The sequence below is a fragment of the Thamnophis sirtalis genome, unplaced genomic scaffold, assembly GCF_051295495.1.
Source record: "Thamnophis sirtalis isolate CommonGarterSnake01/CBP01778 unplaced genomic scaffold, rThaSir2_p1.2 scaffold_15, whole genome shotgun sequence".
NCBI classification, from domain to species: domain Eukaryota; kingdom Metazoa; phylum Chordata; class Lepidosauria; order Squamata; family Natricidae; genus Thamnophis; species Thamnophis sirtalis.
The window spans coordinates 33,574,839-33,596,685 of record NW_028261395.1 but is presented as its reverse complement, the minus strand read 5'-3'; the positions used below and the strand labels follow the sequence as shown (position 1 = coordinate 33,596,685).

General features: G+C 41.8%; 1 protein-coding gene across 1 annotated transcript in view; it reads right to left on the bottom strand.

The window, feature by feature from the left end:
• Positions 1–21,847, bottom strand: part of HK1 (hexokinase 1) — a 55,004-nt gene that overhangs the window by 11,565 nt on the left and 21,592 nt on the right. The window contains exons 4-14 of the mRNA XM_014070052.2: positions 18,956–19,075; positions 17,619–17,714; positions 16,541–16,640; positions 16,272–16,455; positions 14,802–14,957; positions 12,724–12,957; positions 7,778–8,082; positions 6,377–6,525; positions 6,154–6,273; positions 4,713–4,808; positions 1,702–1,801 (exon numbers count right to left, since the gene is read on the bottom strand). Of these exons, the coding sequence (XP_013925527.2) occupies positions 1,702–1,801; positions 4,713–4,808; positions 6,154–6,273; positions 6,377–6,525; positions 7,778–8,082; positions 12,724–12,957; positions 14,802–14,957; positions 16,272–16,455; positions 16,541–16,640; positions 17,619–17,714; positions 18,956–19,075 (1,660 nt within the window). The remainder of the gene's footprint in view (positions 1–1,701; positions 1,802–4,712; positions 4,809–6,153; positions 6,274–6,376; positions 6,526–7,777; positions 8,083–12,723; positions 12,958–14,801; positions 14,958–16,271; positions 16,456–16,540; positions 16,641–17,618; positions 17,715–18,955; positions 19,076–21,847) is intronic.

Genomic DNA, 21,847 nt, shown 5'->3' with positions numbered 1-21,847 from the left:
GAGATTTAACCATCTTCTTGCCTAAAATTCAAATAGCTTCACTTTCTACACCTCAGGGGAGCCCCAGGTTGGGGATCTGACAAAGATCGAATTGCAGATCAATTCCCCCTATAACGGGACTGTTCTTTGTTATGTCCATACAGCTTACCAAATTCAGGTAAAGTATTTTTTTTCAAGAAGGATTTTAAAAAGAGCTGAGCTCTTGTGATAATCTTAAAATCTTACAATAACTTTTTGTTCTTTTCTTTTTTTGCCCAAGTCAGTGGGTTTCTAAATTTTTAAGCAAGGTTTTTCCCAGCCTCTCGTATCTCTGGCAATTCCCATCTGTTTGTTCTTGATTTTGGGTCACTATTTTACATTGATAAGAGCCAAAATGAAAGGTCTTGAGACTTCATTGCCTTTTAACTGAAATTACGATCCCGAATGTGGTCTTGTCAAAGACTACCATTCTCTCTCATACACACAAGCCCCTCTTTTATTATACAGCACACATGTTGCCTTCCAACACAAACAACAACTAAAAAAAATTAAATGGAATGCAGTGTGGTCAAGAAAAGGGGTAGCAGCAATTGGAAAGGAAGGGAAATAGAAAGGGAGGAATAAAAGTGGATAGGAAGGGCAAGGAGAAGAGGGAAATGCTTTGGTTCGATGAGAAACCAAGTCAAACAGCTTCAACCCAGCATAGCTGAATGTGGGCCTTGTCAATATCTACTCTTACCTGCTTTCTGAATTCACAGATGAGGGGGAAATCCCACTTTCTTGGGGAATTGATACTAAAGACTGGAAAGCATATAACTGCTTCTAGAAAAGCTTCTGATTTGAGAAATGTAACTGGCAGATCTCTTAGAACAGGGGTGTCAAACTCAAGGCCCGAGGACCAGATCCGGCCTGCAGGCTGCTTAGATGTGGCCTGTAAGGCCGCCCTGGAAACAGCAAAGGACCGGCCTGTGGTGCCTCTGCCAGTGAAAACGGAGCTCGCGCACGGCCCTCCTGAACTCCATTTTTGCTGACAGAGGGTTGCAGGAGGCTGTTGTAGTTGAAAACGGAGCTCGGGAGTCTGTTTTTGCTGGCAGAGCGCTCAGGCCATCACAAGTGCCCCCCGACACAAGTGATGTCAAGGTGGCCACGCACACCATCGGGGCCCCCAAGGTCAAACACAACCCTGATGCAGCCCTCAATGAAATTGAGTTTGACATCCCTGAGTTAGAATATAAAGTGGAATTATTAAAATAAAAAAGGTTTGCCATGGTTGATGAGCCGCGGTGGCGCAGTGATTAGAGTGCAGTACTGCAGGCTACTTCTGCTGACTGCAAGTTCGAATCTCACCAGGCTCAAGGTTGACTCAGCCTTCCATCCTTCCAAGGTGGGTAAAATGAGGACCCAGATTGTTGGGGGCAATAGGCTGACTGTAAACTGCTTAGAGAGGGCTGTAAAATCACTATGAAGCGGTATATAAGTCTTAAGTGCTATTGCTGTTGCTATTGACTCAGCCTTCCATCCTTCCGAGGTGGGTAAAATGAGGACCCAGACTGTTGGAGGCAATATGCTGACTATGTAAACCGCTTATAGAGAGGGCTGGAAAGCACTGGAAAGCGATATACAAGTCGAAATGCTATTGCAAGTGCTATGGTTGAAAACAGGATCTGTTGTATAAATACCATTAAGTTCCTCAGCAAAATTTAAAGCAAGTCTCGGACATACCCACAATGAGTCCTATTTCACAATTTGGATCTTCATAGGCACAAGTCATCATCGTTCCAACTGTATCATTCACAACAGCCACAACATCCAGTTCAAATTCCTTGAAAGAGACAGCATGATAACACCATTATTTTATTTGCCAAAAAAAAAAAAAAAAAGTCAACCCAGCATTTATTATCTGTTCCCTGCTTTTTTTTTACCAACATCCTAATGATCAGAAAAAGAGGGTTTTCTTTTAACGGGTAGCAATGAAACGTTCTTGATACTAATTACAAATACAGCCACATAACAACCCAGCACCTTCCTCTTCAACCTGACAATGCTTGGTTGAGGAAATGTCATATAGAAATGTTAAATGTGAGCTGACTTGAATGGTGTGGAAAAAACTAGGCCTGTCTTCTGGTAGCAGCCTAGAATAAAACAGCTAATGCTTAAGGGAATAAAAGATGAGTCCATATTACAAAGGTTTATTTAGGAGTTAGTCTTCCAGCAAGGGATCCTTTCAACTAAGAAACCCACATACAGGCAGTCCTTGAGTTACAACCATTCATCTGGTGACTATTCCAAGTTACAAGTGAAAAAAAGAGACTGATGACCGTTTTTCACATATATGGCCATGGTAGGATCCCCATGTTCACACACCTGATCAAAATTCATGCGCTTGGCAAATGACATGCAATTATGACCGTCGCAGTGTCCCTGGGGTCATGTGATCCCCTTTTGCGATCATTTGACCAGCAAAGTCAATGGGGAAGCCAGATTCATGTAACAAACACGTTACTAACTTAACTACTGTAGCGATTCACTTAATAACTGTGATTGCAAAGATTGCAAAGTGGGGCAAAACTCACTTAACAACTGTCTCACCATAGCAATGGAAAAATTGGGCTCAATTGTAAGTCAAGGACTAGATATAAAATGGATACGGAGGATGGTCTTTCTTTAAGTTTCTATGTAAAGGAAGTAAACGTGTGTCTTTTCTGAAGAAGAAGCAAACCACAGACGCTCAACGTGGTTACTGGTGAGTCCAAGAACCAGCTCTCATGCTAGGTCGGGTCTGGTTAGCACCTGGTTTGAGACTACTGGGAAGTTGATGAAATGTCCCAGAAGACTTCCAGGAAAGTGCCACGACACTGTTCTGACTTAGGCTTCACAAAATCACGAAGCAGACTCCTTGTCCCAACAAAATCCCTTTTTATTAGGCTAATGTGAATTCCTCTCATTCATATCCAGCAAGTCCCGGCAAACAGTCTTTCAAGGGTGATTTTACAACCACAGACCTTATCAGGCTTGGAGAGCTGCCAGGCCAATATCTAATGCAACGCTGTACAAGAAAATACTTGGCAAGGAGTCTCTGAGAGTCACAAACAAATCTTCACACTAATTAAGCAAACTAATTGTCTCGTGCAAAACCCACTCCCCTTTCACTCCTCTTTTATCCCTATGGGAGGGGCCATTCACCATCTACCTGTGCCTTTACAGCCGAGTCGGCTCTTGTTCCTTAACTGTTCCCTTCTCCTGACAGCTCTGCGCTTGTGCACATTGGGAACAAGCTCCAGCTGTTCTTCTGCCCCATTGATCTCCAACTCCAAAGGCAGTTGGTAACTGTTGGACGGCCCTGGCTCCCTCTCTGCCCCCAACACAGAGCACTCATCAGCGCCTTCCCCAGACTTTTATTAATTGACTGTGAATTCTGCTCATTCACATCCAGCAAAGTCTTTTGAGGGAGAATTTACAGTCACAGACCTTATCTGGCTTGGAGAGGTGACAGGCCGATATCTGCAAAACATGGCAAGGAGTCTCGTAGAGTCACGAACCAATTAAACAAACAAATTGTTTCCTGCAAACTCCACTCCCCTTTCGCTCCTCTTTTATTTCCTCTGGGAGGGGCCACTAATCGTTCACCTGTGCCTTTACTCCTGTGTCGGCCCTTGTTCCTGAGCTGTTCCCTTCTCCTGGCAGCTTTGCACATGCTCACATTGGGAACAGGCTCTAGCTGTTCTTCTGCCCCACTGATGTCTGACTCCGAAGGCAGCTGATAACTGTCAGATGGCCCTGGCCCCCTCTCTGCCTACAACACAGATCCCTCATCAGAGCCTTCCCCAGACTCCAGGACAGGCCCATGTTCCTCTCCAACTTCCTCACTGTCCGAATCTGCTGCCAGCTCTGCTGGCGGGCCACAACAGAGTCATTTGTAATAATAAAAGTAGGATATGAATGAATGAACAAACAAACAAACAAATAAACAAATGATTTCAAAAGTGGTTTGAAATTGCCTTCTTCCTAGGGCTGAGGAAGAGTGACTGACCTGTGGCCTAATGGCTGTGAGCATAAGGTGGGACTAGAACTCAGTTTCCTGGCTGGGAGTCTTAATCACTACACTACACTCTGCTACAATCTGATTCAAATTAGGATAGATCTTAATATTGGGGTCTCTAATAGAAAAAGGCCAATCTTCATGAATGGAATGAGGAATTTAATCCATTATTTTATGGGGCATTGGGAGTGTATGTGTCAAAAAAATCAAGATGGAAGGCATGATCATGCAACTGAAGCTTCCCCCCCCCTTTTAAATGTTTTGTACATTCAACACATGTGCAGAGACAAAGCTTCAACCAGTTCCTTGTGACCTACATCTAGCTTTTGCCATTTAATATGCCTCATGGTTATACTGTTTTGATAGAATTTACCCAAAAGCAATATATTCTAAAATGTTAGTAATAATAGTTTAATAGGAAGCTCACTTACAAAATTTTTGGGTAGCCCAGGTATGTATTAAATCACCATCAAAGGCCAGTTCTCCATCAAGGACTGGAAAAGCCTTTTAAAATCTACCTGCTTAGTTTCACCGGCAATTTTTTTTTTGCATATTCACTTTATAGGCCAATATGTACTATATTTTAACCAATGTAGGGAATGTGACGATACATCGGTGATTCAACCAACAATATATTAATTTTAAAATTATCACAATCCTTCCATCTTGAACCAAAAACCGATATATAACTCACCTCTCTTCTTTTAATTCCATCTCTTAGCAAATTAACAACATCCTCTCCTTCGCAGTCAGTAGCCTTAAAACCCTTGGTCCAAGTCAAAAGGATACCCTGAAAAACAAAATAAATAAATGAAGTTCACGCTTGATTCGAAACATGTTGTATGAGAACAAATCTGAAATAGCCACCAGAAGCAACACAGGACCTAAACAACTAATGAACACATACGATAGCCATTTATTATTGCATGCCCAACACAGATTGGGATTGCAACTTCCAAAATTTCTTTTGCCTCGTAGTTGCAATTGGTTTGGTTGCCATTTGATTGGAGAAAGATGGCATTAAGAAGACTGTCCATGACATCTATGCCACACCTGTGGAATGTTAGACTGAGCTACTTGGGGTTAGAAGGAGACACTAATCTACATTTCCTCAGCTAGATCTCATGAAAGAGTATTTGCTCTTCAGTGTTAACTATGCTACCGTGTTTCTCGGAAAATGCAACTGAGGGTGAAAATCTAGCTGCGTCTTAAACACTGAATACAGCATTTTTGGCCTCCTGAAACCCCACCCCTTCACAAAAATGGACATGCAGAGGGTTTGGGAGGCCTGCAAAGTGCACCTGGGGGCTGGGGAGGGCAAAAATGAGCAAAAAACAGACACTTGTAGACAAGCCTCCCAAAGCCTATGCATGCCCTGCTTTTTGCACAAAACAGGCCCGTTTTCTGCTCATTTTTGCCCCCCCCCCCTCCCAGGAGCATTTTGCAAGCCTCTCAAACTCTCTGCATGCCCGTTTTTCACAAAAAAATGAGGGGTGCAGAGAGTTTGAGAGGTCTGCAGAGTACAACAACTTTTTTTTTAATTTACCCCTTCAAAATCTTGGTACGTCTTATACTCCGGTGTGTCTTATATTCCTAAATATACAGTAATCAGAAGCCAAAGGTACTCTTGCTTCAAGTCCATGTTCGTGGCTCAGCCACCAACGGCAGGATTTCCCACCATTTTCAATCTATACCAGTGATGGCGAACCTTTTCAGCACCGAGTGCCCAAACCGGAACGTGAGCACATGTGTGCATGCCGGACTGCCTGAAACCCACCCACCAGCTGATCTTTGGGTTTTGCACTGGCCAGCTGGTTTTTGCGCATGTCGAAGCACCAAAACCCCAATGACTAGCTAAGCAGTGCATGCATGGGCATCAGCCAGCTGGTCTTTGGGTTTCTGGCACGCTAGGGCGCATGAAGATCAATAGGATGGCGCGCATTGGAAACCAGAAGAGCATCTGGTGATAGCGCCTGTGCCCACAGAGAGGGCTCTGCATGCTACCTCTGGCACGCATGCCATAGGTTCACCTTCATGGATCTATACTGCTTTTCCATTCATAAAATGCTCAAGGAAATGGATCCTCAGCAGCAGGCAATGAAAACTTTCGTTTGTAAACAACAAGAGTCACTTACACAATCTAGGCTGTTCTGTTTACAGGGAAAAGAAAATGTAAAGCCCAGCGGGAGGCGAGCTCCTTTTATTCCCATGTAATCCAAGAAGTCCGAAATGCAGGTGACAATGTGATCAAACAGCTAAAAAAGAGAAAGAAATTCCTGTCATGAAATAGAGGCTCTTGTTTTCAAAATTGCATTTGACAAATAATAACATAACTTATTTTCTTCACATGATGCTCACCTCGTCTCCGGTCCCCTGCATAACCTCTACAGGGATTGAATATATTTTATTGTGCATTTCCACCATCCTCCTTTTACCGCTTCGGATCTTCACCAGCAAAACACGGAAATTTGTCCCACCGAGATCCAGAGCCAGGAAGTCTCCATTCTCTGCAAACAAAGTAGTTTTAAACATTAGGAATAAACCCCTTAAATTCGGTTGGGGATGGTGATGCAGCCTGCTGGTTAAGTATCCCATAGACATCAGATTGGCCACTGGAGGAGGAAATTACTGCACTACACTTGCTTTTCGCTATACAAGTCTTCTCAAGAATAGACACCGGACTATTCATTAATATTAATTATTAATACAGCTAGTTAATATAACAGAATAACAGAGATGGAAGGGACCTTGGAGGTCTTCTAGCCCAACCCACTGCTCAAGTAGAAGACCCTTCCAGACAAGTGACTCTCCAGTCTCTTCTTAAAAGCCTCCAGTGATGGAGCACTTACAACTTCTGAAGTTAATAGTTCTCACTGTTAGGAAATTTCTCCTTAATTCCAGATTGCTTCTCTCCTTGATTAATTTCCATCTATTGTTTCTTGTCTTGCCTTCTGGTGCTTTGGAGAATAGCTCGACTCCCTCGTCTTTGTGGCAACCCCTGAGATAGTGAAACATTGCTATTATGTCTCCCCTAGTCCTTTTCATTTAGTCCTAGACTATATAGAGGCATTTTGAAAACATTTAATGGCTCTGAAATAACAAAATCAAACATGCATCTTCCCAATTGGTGAACTGGCCTAAATGTATTGAAAATGCAGAAAGTTGAGGCATATAGAATTTTAATATTGACATCTCACACCAACAAAATTTGGATTGCTGAGCAATGCTGACTGAGGTGCATAGGATATGAAGGTTTGCCACTAGGTGGCACAGCAGCTCCATTAAAATTGAAAGGGATACAGAATAGATTACAGAACAGAGAAGGGACCTTGAAGGTCTTCTAGTCCAACCTCCTACTCAAGCAAGAGACCCTGACCTATACCATTCTGGACAAATGGCTGTCCGGTCTCATAAACCTCCAGTGATGGAGCACCCATAACCTCTGGAGGCAAGTCATTCCACTGATTATTCCAGAATTCCCCAGCTAGCCAGCATGCATATCAAGGTATGTGTATCAATATCTCAGTAAAATTACAGAATTTGTGGATTGTCAGCCAATAGATCTTTGATTGGTGGGTTCTAGCCTTATTTTTTTTTAAAATCTTCATTCTGCCTCTGGGGCTCTTTTCATTTTTTGATTTCCATTCCCCTAATTCCAGACCATGGGCATATATTTGTTGGGGTTTATGGAGGCTGTATTCTGAAATATCCAATGGGCATCAGATCAACCGTCTCCCCTAAAGGTCATGAGAGAGCTACCTGTCCCATCAGGGGTGCTGCGGACAAAGGTGGGCAGCATCTTGACCTTGGCATGGTCGTGTGACTTCTTCTTGAGGCCGGCCTCCATCTCAATCCGCATCCGCTTCTTCACCTGAAGCAGCTGTTCGTTGGTGAGCTTGAATTCTGCCAGGGTCTCTGCAATCAACCGGTGCTGCTCCGATAGCCGATAAGCTACTGCAGTCACGAAGGCCGCCCCCTTCCCACTGCCACTCTCAGAGAGCAAGAAACGCACATCGGAATCGGGCACTAAGCGTCGTATTGTTTTGTGCAGGCGCCTGGAGTATCTAAGGAACAAGAAGGGTTACATTAATCTTTCATTTAAAGCACAACACAACCACATTCACAGCTCACAGGTGAGGTCTCGCTCACCTTGTGCCTGTGTCACCTTCAGCAACACTCCCATCATGCTAACCAGCATTTCTCCTTGTACAAAGGCATGAAAGCCTTTGGCATGGTATTTAAGCCAGTTGGGTATAGTGGTTAAGGCTTTAGACATGAAAACTGGCTGGGTGACTTTTGGTCCAATCACTCTCAGTCCAACCCACCTGACAGGATGGTTATTGTGGGGAAATTAGGACAAAGGAATATTGTGCATTTTTTTCCACCTTGAGTTACTTACAAAGTAATAAAGGCAGGACAAAATCTAATGAATAAATAAATAAAATTTGCAGATGAGGTTAAGCTGGCAGGAATAGCTAACACTTTAGAAGACAGGCTCAAGATCCTGATGGATCTAGATAGATTTGAACACTGGGCCAATATAACAAAATGAAATTCAATGTAGAGAAATGTAAAGTCTTACACTTAGGCAAGAAAACCCCAAAGTACACATATAGATTGGGTGAAACCAGGCTTAATAGCAGTAACTGTGAGAGGGATCTTGGAGCCTTAGTGAACAACCAACTAAATATGAGCTAGCAATGTGCAGTGGCAGCCAAAAAAACCAATCCAATCCTAAATTGCATTAATAAAGGGATACAATCAAGATCAAGTGAGGTACTAATACCACTCTATAAAGCCATAGTAAGACCACACCTAGAATACTGCATCCTGTTTTGGTCACCACACTATAAAAAAGATTTTAAGACTCTAGAAAGAGCGCAGAGAAGAACAACCAGGATGATTAGGGGGCTAGAGGCTAAGACATACGATGAACAGTTGCAGGAACTAGGTATGTCTAGTCTAGGGAAGAGAAGGACTAGGGGAGACAGGATAGCAGTCATAAAACTTTTGAGGGGCTGCCACAGAGAGGAAGGGGTCAAGCTATTTTCCAAAGCACCTGAAGGCCGGATAAGGAATAATGGATGGGAACAGACTAAGGAGAGATTCAACCTGGAAATAAGGATAAATTTTCTGACAGTGAGAGCAATCAACCACGGAACAGAAGTTGCCTTCAGAAGTTGTGGGAGCTTCATCACTGGGAGCTTTCAGGAAGAGACTGGACTGCCATTTGTCAGAAATGGTGTAGGGTCTCCTGCTTGGGTGGTAAGGTTGGACTAGATGGCCTACAAGGACCCTTCCAACTCTATAAATCTAATCAAAAAACTACTATTTGAGAACTCTAGGAGCTTATCTGGTCCAGCAGAACAACAACGTAACTTGCACAGAGAAACTGAGGATAAATCAATGCCAAAGTAATCCCTGCCTGTTTTGTTCAACTGATTAACATAGCTTTTCCCTCAGAAAACAGAGAAAATCCTATACTTCAAATCCCATATGTTGTGATACACAACATATACAAGAGAAGGAATAAGCAACTTCAGGGGGGGAATCCCTCTATATCAAAACAATTAAAAATAATTAGTTAGATCTCTCAAGGGCTGAAAACAGAGACCAACTTCTTCTAAGTTTAAAGATCGTTTCTATCCTTGGACTGTCAGACTTTTAAATACAACCACAATCACTCCATGCACATGCCAGTTTTCTTCTTTTTCTTTCTTTTTTTGTTTCTGCTATAATTTTGCACCAGTGAGTTGAAAACCAATTTTGTTGTATTTAAGTACAATGACAATAAAGATTATACTTATACTTACTTATACTTAAGCATTCGGACAGAAGGAATGGAATCAAGGTTTATTAAAAGTTAATAAAAAGGTTCAGATCATGACATTTTTTTTACAGCTTTCAAAGTAATACATTATGAAAAAAAATCGCCTAAACTTTAACTCAGTGTTTCTCAACCTTGGCAACTTGAAGATGACTGGACTTCAACTCCCAGAATTCCCCAGCCAGCGAATGCTGGCTGGGGAATTCTGGGAGTTGAAGTCCAGTCATCTTCAAGTTGCCAAGGTTGAGAAACACTGCTTTAACTTATCTTTTCCTGGCACTCTGGTAACAATGAAATCCACACTGTTCCCATAGCACACTAGCTGGTTACTAAATTAATTTTTTGGTTTGTCCAATATAAAAAAAATGACCCCCCCCCTTAGGAATAGAGAAATTCAGGCAGTAAACCCATGCTCCAGGCAGCTGATGGCCATGTGCTCTACGTGGGCTGCCCTTAAAAACTATCCAGAATCTTCAACTGGTCGTGACTGCCATGTCACGGGCAGTGACAGCAATCAATGTTTGCAAAGTGGCACAGCTTCTCAGTGTGCTTTAGGGCAGGTGTCTCCAATCTTGACTAAGACATAGACTTCAATTCCCAGAATTCCCAGAATTCTGGGAATTGAAGTCCACAAGTCTTAAAGTTGCCAAGGCTGGAGCGCCATGCTTTAGGGCATAATCCAAATTACTGATCATCATCTGCAAAGCCCTACATGGAATGGGTCCAGACTATTTGAGGAACTGCCTACGTACCATTGTTTATGTCCAGCATATACATGCCAGCAGTTGGCATGCTCCGGATGCCTTTGATAAAAACAGGGCCATCTACTGGAAGCATACCTTCCCTGTTGCACAGTGCCTGCCCTTGGTCCTCTTAATATCCATAGGACTCCTACTCTGTTGGCTTTCCATAAAGCCTTGAAAACATGGATGTCTTCCACGCCTTGACTTAGGACGGTTGTTAGGCGTGCAAGCCATCTTTTATTTTGGATTGTTGGCCTGCCACACTTTCTATTAATTTACGATATATTTTCTATTGTGGGAAAATGGGAAGGGGGATTGTACGGAGTAAGATACGATGTAGCCATAACAAAATTCTTTCTAGAAAACCAAGGTCATCCTTTGTCTTTGCACATCTGCACCTGACCGGAATTGGAAGGGTGGAACTGCCAGCATAGCAGTGGAACATTGAACCATGTGATGGACTTGTGGGTGTGGGGGCAAGATCTTGAATTTTCAACTAGGTGGGGAAAACCGGGAAGCTTTCAGATTCAGTTTTCCCAGATATGCCAACATGGATCTCTTAATAAATTGGAACTTTGAGCAATACTTTGCTTTGGACTCTGATTTACTTTTGGATGCTATTTGGAGCCCCCTGCTGAATGCCTTTTGGTCTGTGCTTTTATGTAGATCAACCCGAACACTATCTTCTTTTGTTTTGTATTGTGATTTTATTATTATACTGTGTGCTGATCAAATCTGTTTGAAGTTGGGTAGGTGCCTAAATAAAATGGATGGGAGGGAGGGAGGGAGAAGGAGAGTGGCCTTAAGACGGACCACACTGTCTTCTTCCAGGATATTTTCAGTTCCTTAATATTACTTACAACCCTAAGGTTTCCTGAACCTCTCCTATACAATTATTAATCAGATATCAAATAAAGAGGGGGGGAGCATGGAAAGCCACCGTCCCCATTCCTTCATGCACGTGAACCTATGGAATAATGTCAGGCACAAAGAATCAGGATCATTCGTAAAGTTGCAGCATAGAAGATTTGTGCAAACTAAGTGTTCTGACCTAGGCTTCCCCAGCAGCACGAAGCCAAGTCCTCATTCCGATAAACCCCTTTTATTTAATTTACAGCGAATTCCTCTCCAGCAAAGTCCCGGCTCACAGTCTTTCAAGATCGCTCACAATTTCTGACCTTTATTAGGCTTAGAGAGTGGCCAAGCCAATATCTTTCAGATGCCACAATACTTGGCAAGAATGCAGGAATGAAGTAATGATCTCATACAAACACCTCTCCCCTTTCGCTATGGGAGTGGCCATTCACCGTCTACCTGTGACCTTATTCCCAAGTCGACCCTTATTCCTTAGCTGTTTCCTTTGTCTGGCAACTCTGCACGTGCGCAACCTGGGAACAGGCTCCAGCTGTTCCTCTGCCTCATTGATGTCTGACCCCAAAGGCAGCTGATAACTGACCCCAAAGGCAGCTGATAACTGCCCCCCCCCCCGCCTCCAACTTAGAGCCCTCATCCGAGCCTTCCCCAGACTCCAGGACTGGTCCATTTTCCTCCTCAACCTCCTCACACTCCGAATCTGCTGCCAGCTCTGCTGGCCGCTGGCGGGCCACAACACTAAGACACAAAAATCCGATCAATTAACAATCAGCCCTAAATAGGTGCTAGATAAGAATCAACAGAATTCAAAGGGGGCTGCACTTAGATCTCGTGGCAATGCAAGGACTCTAAACTCCATCGCCCAGTTCTGCCTGCTCTTCTCCTACAAATACTCAGAGAAATATAATAGAAGCCACAGAGTTTTGCATGTAACAGAGATCCTTAAGGCCCTAGGTGGCAACTAGTTTACAAATATTGTAAAAGTAGCTATCTCTATTAGGATACGGAGTGTCCTCTTATGTTTAGTATACTGCTTATTTATTTACCAAATTTATACAGCCGCCATCTCAGCAAAAATGACTGTTGAACTATTTTTCAGATTCCAGCCTGCATTATTAACCGTCCACGTTTCTCTCTATGAAGAATTCTGTTTATTTAGCTCAAGTTCAGTGTGTGTATCAGATGCCAGCATGATGACCTTTGCCAGAGATGGCTCTTAACAGGTGCCAAGATATAATTATGGAAACTGCACAAGATCTTACTGTGGATGCATCTTGTAAAGGGATCCATCCACCCCCACAGTGGTGCGCAGCCGGCCAACTCCTTTATTGTCCCGCAGCTGATTCAGGATAGCGCCCAGAGTACTTGCCACCAGGTTCGCAGAGCGGAACGACACAATGGTGCACACGTGCTGGACAGCGATGCAGTCTTCATGGGAAGGCTCAACCCCGAGACGTGTCAGTATGTCTTTGGCTTTATGCAAACCTTCCTTGCTCCTAAAACCAGAAGCGAACATGATATGAGGTTCTAAAACTCATAATTTAACATGACAATCTGACAGCAAGTTACTCATTCAAGTTGCAGGAGATGCTGGAAGAATCTGAGAATGGGTTATAATAATCACTCCCAGAAAGTCTCATGGGAATTTCATGAGGGCTCGAGAGAGAGAGAGATGGGAAGCCTGAATGGATGCAACTGGATATTATTTCCTACTAGTAGCTGGATACCCATGCTTCGCTACGAAATTATGTGATTGGGCTTGATAAATTGACACTTAAAGCTTGAAAATTAATGAGTTGTTATGATCGAGCTTGATACATTGACACTTAAAGCTTGAAAATTAATGCAGAATGTGTAACTCCTTAGCATCAGAGCATGTTAATATAAGGCAACTGGCAGTTGGAACAGAGTTCCTTTCAGTTGGGGTGGGGGAGAGTAGAACATCTAACTCCTTAGCATCAGAGCGTGTTAATATAATACTGTATAAGAAATATGAGTGATCTGAAGGTCATTTCGCAAAAATCCTTTCTTAGTAAGCACCTAGAAGCCAAGAGGAACATACATCCCATGTTTCAAGTTTGTAGGCTTTACAGTTCTGGAGATTTCATGATGACTGAGTGATATTTGGCTTTTAGATATATAGATAAAGCACAGTATTGCACAGCTCTGTAATACTGTAATGAATTTGGAAAGAGGGCATTGATTTTAAACCCATTATGCAACAAAGCAATCAATTAGGAACATATGTGATGTCTTTCCTTTAAAGAAGCTAAAAGGCAGGAAGAAACTTTTAAAAAATCAAATGTTGAGGCATATATTGAAATTTTATTTCTTCCTTGCTTCAGTGATATATTGCCCTATTTTGCTATTAATGGTGTTATCAATGCTTATTATTATTTTCTTCAATCCACACATGTGTTCTCCCCTCCCAAAATAATTCTACACAGACTGAAAATTTTGATTTTCAGATACAATGCAATAATGTAAATATATACAATGGCAGCCATAATAAACTTAGGACACAATGTTTGTGTTTGTGCAAAAAACATAGGGGGATGGATGGATGGATGAATGAATGAATGGATGGATGGATGTAACAATATGAATTAAAAGATGTTACAATGCCCAAAGTCTTGTGGAAGCAAACAGATTTAAACTTAACAAGAAGAAAATACTTCCATAAATGCAAACTCAATGCTTGAATCTGTGACCTGTTTCTGAAGTTATTGGCAAACAAAAAACTACTGAGCCATATCTGGGCTTCTAATAATTGGAGTGTGGCCTACAAACATGATCAACACTTCAGAATTCTAATTATTAGAACAAACAGGCCTAATTCTCAAGGCTGCTGAGATGCATTCAAAAGGTAATGTCAAAAGCAGATTCAGATACAGATTTCAGATATATACATCAGTGATGTTTAATAGTATGCAGTCTGAAAACAATGGCAATTATTCCAGAAAAAAAATACAGAATAAATGAAACATTCACAATATCTGTAATTTAGAATTTTGCAGATTCATTAAAATGGTTGGCCACCTTCAACCCATGATTCATCTTGAATGATCTTTGAATGCTGCAAAATTAACACAGGCTATTACTATAATTTAATTTTTTAAAACATGGATTAAATGCAGGTTTGGTTGTACTTCAACTGACTAATGAAATGAATGGCATTAAAGTGAATCGTGACTAATATCTCATTTATTTCAATGGATTCACTATACTTACAAGTAAGCACAGTTCTACAGCACTATTAAGTTAGCCAATAATTATTCTTAAAACCCACTGATGGATTAAATCCATTTTCAAACCTAGAGGAAACTTCTAAAGCACTTACTTCTCTATGGCAGAAACATCCTTAGTTTCCAACTTCCCTTTGGTCAAAAGTTCAGGAGTGATTCGCCCCTCAAAAAGGAGACCTTCTTTGGCCATTTTGACGAGGATAAGCCTGACAAGCTCACCCATGTACATTCCACTAACCATCTTCTCAAATCTAGAAAGAGAATTCACACAAAAAATGGTATTCAGTCAGTCAAACTAATATGCAAAAGAGCATCCCGCTCAGAATATAATAAAGTTGCAGTTTTATGTTTAAAATCTTATCCATGTAAAAATCTTATCCATGTAAAAAGTCCCATGACCACAGGACACCGCAAACAGCTGTAAATGCATGTCAATCACCATCAGAGCTACTGGTTTGGCCCAGTTCAGCTGAACAGGTAGTGGAATTCAGGCCTGGGTCGCAGAACTGGCAGCGCGGATTGCACATTCCGCACGGGTTTGCAAACCAGCAGCAATGCCAACAGCCTGGTCACCATGTACCCAAACTGCAATCATACGACTGCAAAGAGCAGGAGGTGCCAGCTATCAGAACTTCAAAAACAGACTATAAGTAACTTTGGGGGGGGGGGGGTATTTTAAATTCAAATACTTGTTAAGCAACCAGTTGTAAATTGAGGGTCATATGTAAACTTTTTTTTACACCACAGCCATCTGTTTTCACCTGTTATTTCAAACATCGAAAGGCTTTAGAAATGCATGGTGTTGATATCATGCCCATGAATAAGACTTTTCCTTTAAGACGTTTTGTGTCTTTATTAAGCCTGTCTGAAAATTTACATAATTTCATTACATTTCTGCTAGATTACATCACAGTGTTTCAATGGCACTATCTTTGGGGCAAGGGAGCAGAGAAAGACCGACAGTGCGAACACTAAAAGGAATCCCAACTAAGAACTGATAGTTCTGTGCCAATTCCAACTGAATAGTGTAAGTAATTAATAAATTAAATGCTGAAGGTCTAATGCAACTAACCAAGAAATTATCCAAAGGTGCCCAGAACTAAGAAAAACTCTTTTAGATTAGATCAGGGTGCTTATATCGCTGAAAACAACAAAGGACTGGCCCGCGGCCCTCCCGAGCTCTTTTTTCGCTGGCAGAAAGTTGTAGGAGGTCGCAGCCAAAAACGGAGTTCAGAAGCCCATTTTCACTGGCAGAGCACTTGGGCCACCACAGGCGCCCCCAACACGAGTGAGGTGGAGCTGTCAACATCCACCCCAAGCCCCCCAAGGTCAAACACAACCCTGATGGAGCTCTCAATGAAATAAGAGTTTGACACCCCTGGATTAGACCAATGTTTTGCGACCTTGACTACTTTACGATGTGTGGACTTCAACTCCCAGAATTTCCTAGCTAACATAGCTGGCCAAGGAATTCTGGGAGTTGAAGTCCACACATCTTAAAAGTTGCCACATCTTCAAGAGAAACACAGGATTAGACTATGTAAGATATAATTGTTTCCAATTACAATTGCTTCCCAGGATTAAGGGAGCCCCGGTCAATCTCCCTGTCAAATTCAGTCCGGATGTCTTCTAATAAACCGTCGTCTCCAAATGCACCCCATTCTGTGTTGATGCACATGCGGCCTTCATCCCCTTCCACCAGATCAATGTGCCTCATCTCCTCCATGTAGCAGGCATTTGTGCCAGTACCTTAAAAAGAAGCAAATGGGGTCATGTCATCGCAGATACAAAATCAAAATTCTATTATGAGTGATTCTGAACAAAGAATTAGTACCGATAATTAAGCCAACTTCGCAACGCTGGTCATCAAATCCGCAGGTCATCATTGTCCCAACAGTGTCATTAACCACTGCCATGATGTCCGCATCATAATCCTTTAGAATGAAACAGAGCATTTTCTTACATATCAGACAATGTCATTATCAATGCTGATCTGAATATTCTAAGTGTCAAACCCCACAAACTTTGGCATGTCAAGTATCATCCCCAATATCATTAGGTCAGGCAACAGATCATGGTTTTGCATTTTCTTCTTATTGTTACACACAAGACTGATTGTCTCCTTGAAATGTAGCATTATCTCCTTCTCAAAAAAAAGTGTCTTATCAAAAAATCAGTCCTAGTGGTAGCCAATTTGGGACCAATAAAAAAAATCTACTGTGATGTGTAGCTTTGTTAAAAGAATATTCTAGCATATGTGGTATGTTCTTACCACAACGGCTTGAGAATAATGGAATGGTAATCTTCAATGGAGATTACCAATGGACTTGTTTCTACATAAAATGGGTCAAAGATGTTTTAATGCAACAATTTATGTTACTTCAGAGTGGATAGTTTAAAGCAGGGCTGTTCAATCTTGGCCACTTTAAAACCCATGGACTTCAATTCCCAGAATTCCCTGGCCAGCCTTGCTGGCTTGGGAATTCTGGGAGTTGAAGTCCACAAGTGAATAAATGTTGAAGTCCGAAGTCAATGAATAACTTTGCTGGGAATAAAGAATGCTCATAAATAAACAAGTGGTGCAGTGGTTAGAATGCAATACTGCAGGCTACCTCTGCTGACTGCCAGCAGTTTGGCAGTTCAAATCCTATCTGCTCAAGGTTGAGTCAACCTTCTATCCTCCTGAGATCGGTAAAATGAGGCCCCTGATTGTTGGGGGCAATATGCTGACACTGTAAACTGCTTAGAGAGAGCTGTAAATCACTGTGAAGCGGCATATAAGTCTAAATGCTATTGCTATTTTCCAATGACACTGAGAAACAACAGCAAGAGATCTAATTCAACTAACAATGTTTGTCCAAAATCAGCCAATTCATATATGCTTTGTACAGACAGCCAAAATACATTCTTACCCCACGTTTCTTGATGGCTTTGTTTAAGAGATTCACTACGTCAGCTCCTTCGACACCACTTGCTTTGAAACGTTTTGTCCAGGTAATCAGAACGCCCTAGGAAAAATTAAACTATTACCACACTAGCCAAATTAGAAGACTTTCATGAAAACCTCTTTCCACCAACATATCACTTATTTTTGGGAGGTGGGATGGAATAGTTTAAAATAATGGAAAATCTAATCATGGGCGAGGGAGGGGGGGGACAATGTCAGCAAACCTGAAATTCCAAGTGAGGTTCTGAATAGAATAAAATAGAATAGAAGAATAGAATAGAATAGATGACATGGTCCTCTGCCTTTTTGGAAACTTTCCTATTAATGCAGCATTTCTGACCCTATGCAGGTGCCTGTTTTTCCTTATAAGATCATACACAAAACTTTGCTAGCGTTAATAATGAGCTTAATGAATTTGTAATCTGGGTATCTGTCTCTTTGGTGTTCACAGCTGTTTTCAAATTGTAGATCACACCATTTCACTCCACATTTGTTGATACAAAGCTATTACAACTTTAATTGCCTCTTCTGTAACTCTAAATAGTTCAGAAGGTACTCAGTGACTATCACACGAAGAACACTTTTCTAAGATCTCATACAACTGTTGATTCCCAAGTCTGCTTACAAATCACCCATGACTATAAACTTAATCCTACTAATCTTAGAAAAACCATGAATTCACTCTGTAAAGCTGTGATAGGCCACAATAACAATTATTGGCCTGATACAGAGTTCCCAGGAGATACCGTATTTTTCAGACTATAAAATGGACCTAAATTTACAGGAGGAAAACAAGAAAAAATAGTTTTGGGCCTCCCTCCCTGGTCCCCAGAAGCACTCTGCAGTGTTCTGCATGGCCCATTTTTGCCAAAAATGGGCCCATTTTTTGGCTCCCAAGCCCTCCACGCATCGCATTTTTACCCTCCCAGGCCTCCAGAAAAACCCTGCAGTGCTTTGCGTGGCCCATTTTCGGCAAAAACGTGTCCATTTTGGCAAAAACAGGCCATACAGAGCACTGCAGAATGTCTCTGGGGGTCTGGGAGGGTGAAAATGCAACGCGTGGAGGATTCAGGACAGCAAAAACTCCAAATATTCAGTCTATAAGACGCACCTAAAATTTCACCCACTTTTAGAGAAGAAAAAGATGCTTCTTATACTCCAAAAAATACAGTATATTCACCATTTAAACCTCAGAAAGCCAAGTCTGAAGTGAATGCACCCAGTGAGTAAATCCACTTTATAAAAACAGTTTCTTATGTTCTATCCACAATGTAGATTTTGCAAACCTGTGATTAGACATACCTCATCTAGTTTAGTCTGCCTACATGGGAATGAAAATGTGAACCCGACAGGTAATTTCTTGTCCTTAATTTCTTGTTTCTCCATAAAGTCTCCCAGACATTCAGCAACATGATCAAAAAGCTGAGAAGGAAGCAAAACAAAGGCAAAGAATGTTAAGAAGTAATCTAATAATATTAATTACAGTAGAAGGCATTACAAGCCATAATATAAAAATGAGAAAAATAATTTTAAAAAACTCATAATCATTACTTTGGTGACCACAATTGATTATTTCATTGTTGTTGGGAGATCACAACTCCAGATTAGGATAATTTCTTTTTTTATACTACACTTTAACAAAACAAAATAAAATCATGGCATTTAGAAAGCAGTACCTCCCTAAAAAAGTAAACCAAATCTGGTATTCCTGATCCACATAAGTATTGTGGTATTGTGAAGAGATTGTGTGATCATTCTTTGTTAAGGAGGCCAAGCCCAATGTTTCCTAGGCTATGGCATTTCAAAATTGTATCCTTCTATTTACCCGGAATATTGATCCCATGCAAAAAAAATCTGATATATCTTAAAAGTACACCCAAAAATTGCTTAATATTTAACATGCAAAATGGGTGTGTATTTAATGCAGCATAATGCAGGCAAATGATGTAGAGTTTGACAAGAATATGATTTCAAGGCTTTGCCTCTTCCCATGCTATGGAATAGGTCTGACAACAAGCACTGCAATAGGGAAATTGGAATTAGCAGCCCAGTACAATCACATGGCTGAACTATAGGGTCAGACCATCTTCACCAAGAGTTCATTTTCATTAAGCAAAACACAAATTACTTCATTTTTGCAAAGCTATCTAATAACATTCTTCTCATTTATTTTCCCTCAATATTCAGAAAAAACATCATTTTTTGCACATTTTCAGCAAAGTCAAAAGCTGTAGTAACATGGCCATCTCATCTTCCAGATGCACCAAGACCAGTAGTGGGATTCAGCCAGTTCGAGTGAACTGGTTGTTAAATTGCTGGCTGGCCCCGCCCCTTTCTAGAATCCCCACGTGCCCCGTTTTGGCTCCCCACTAGCCCCCCCCCCCTCCCGGCGGCCTGTTTTTGTTGCAGGGATGCCTACTAGCCCCAAAATGGGAGGAGGGGGCAGCGCACCTCCACCCGTGGCCCATTTTTGCTCTCAAGGGGTGCAGGAGTCAGAGTGCTGCCTGTCACACACACGCTGGCCACACCCACCCAGCCGGTCATTAGGGCAGAGAAACGGTTGTTAAATTATTTGAATCCCACCACTGACCAAGACTTCAACATTCCAGAACAGCTGTGACTCTAACAGTGCCAGATAGTGAAGACCAAGATGTTTCCTATTTTGAGATTTAAAACAAGCAAAAAACCTGATGATCTGCATCTTAAAGGGATCAGATCTGTTAAGTCTCCCAAATTGTTAAAGTCACCAGGAAATCAAATGTCATTTGTAAGTTGAATCAAACCTGAAAATAATGGCAAGTCATAATGCATTCATTTAAATGGTTTTACCTTCATTCATAAAAAAAAAAAGAGTACCCAACTTGGGAACTGATATATTTTTGATGGCAAATGTATCAAAGCTGACACACCACAATGTTCTGTATGGCATACCACTGGTAGCATTTATGCCAATGTTCACCAACATCTGACAACTACACTCAAAAAATGCCCCCTTCTCACGTAGCCTCCGGAGCCTCGAGAAATTGTGGGGCCTCCAGAGGCTCTGAAAATCATGCGAGAACATGGGGCGCTTTCACAGGTTTTCTGGAGATTGCAGACGTCATGGAAGAACATTTTCCAAAGTTGCTGCACCAAGAATGAAAGACCTCGTGTGGCCACAGAAGCTTCCGGTATGCCCTAGGGGGTCTATCAACAGAAAGAGGACATCGCCTGAAGGTAAGCAACATGCAGCACTGGGCTTGTGGGGGCAACCGCACAGTTCCACAAGGTTTACACGCCTGGGAGAATGGCACGAGGCAGACTTTGTGGTCACAGCAGTGATGCCATGGCAGAAACTGAGGATCTTTACTTCACAACCAGCCTTGGCACTGCTTCGTGGTAACCTAGATTATATAGTAGGGGCAAGGAGAGATAGAGAATTGTCGCTCTTTTATTCAGGGAGGAAGCTGTGGTGACAAACTAGGAGAGTCAAGTTAGGCTTTCCAAATTTTTGATAGACCAAGCCCACTATTATAGTTCTAAGTAACTGCTGAAAATTTATCAGCTGTTACACTTGCTAACTCTCAAATTGTGTGATGCCAACAATCCATGATGTAAATCAGAACCTTTTATTGTAGTACCATCGAAGAGACCTTTCTCATTCTGCCACAATCATGCTGGAAGCAACCAGACTAAAGTTTTCAAGAACTACCGTATTTTTCAGACTATAAGATGCACCGGTGTATAAGACGCACCAAGATTTTGAAGAGGTAAGTAAAGAAAAACAGTTTTTGTCCTCCCCTACCTCCAGAAGCACTCTGTAGGCTTCAGCAAGGCTGGGGGGAGGCAAAAAGGCCCCCTTTTGCAAAAAAAAATCCCAGGCAAAAAATGGGCAGCTTTTCACAAAAATGGGATGCGGGGAGCAGGGCTTAGGGAGGCTAAAAATGGCTATATTCAGTGTATAAGATGCACCAACATTTCCACGCTCTTTTAGGGGAGGAAAGGTGCCTCTTACACTCCGAAAAATATGGTAATCAGCAGCAAAAACAGAAATGATCTTGGCATCGGCCATCTCAAACTAAGAATTTTTGCATTAGCAATGCCAAAGGATGCCAGAGAAGGGCTAAACAGGCCAAATCCTCCTGCTTTAGGCTCAACAGCCATGCTGCCAGGGCTCAGAAGAAACCCAATCATGAATGTACATCTTGGGAAAAG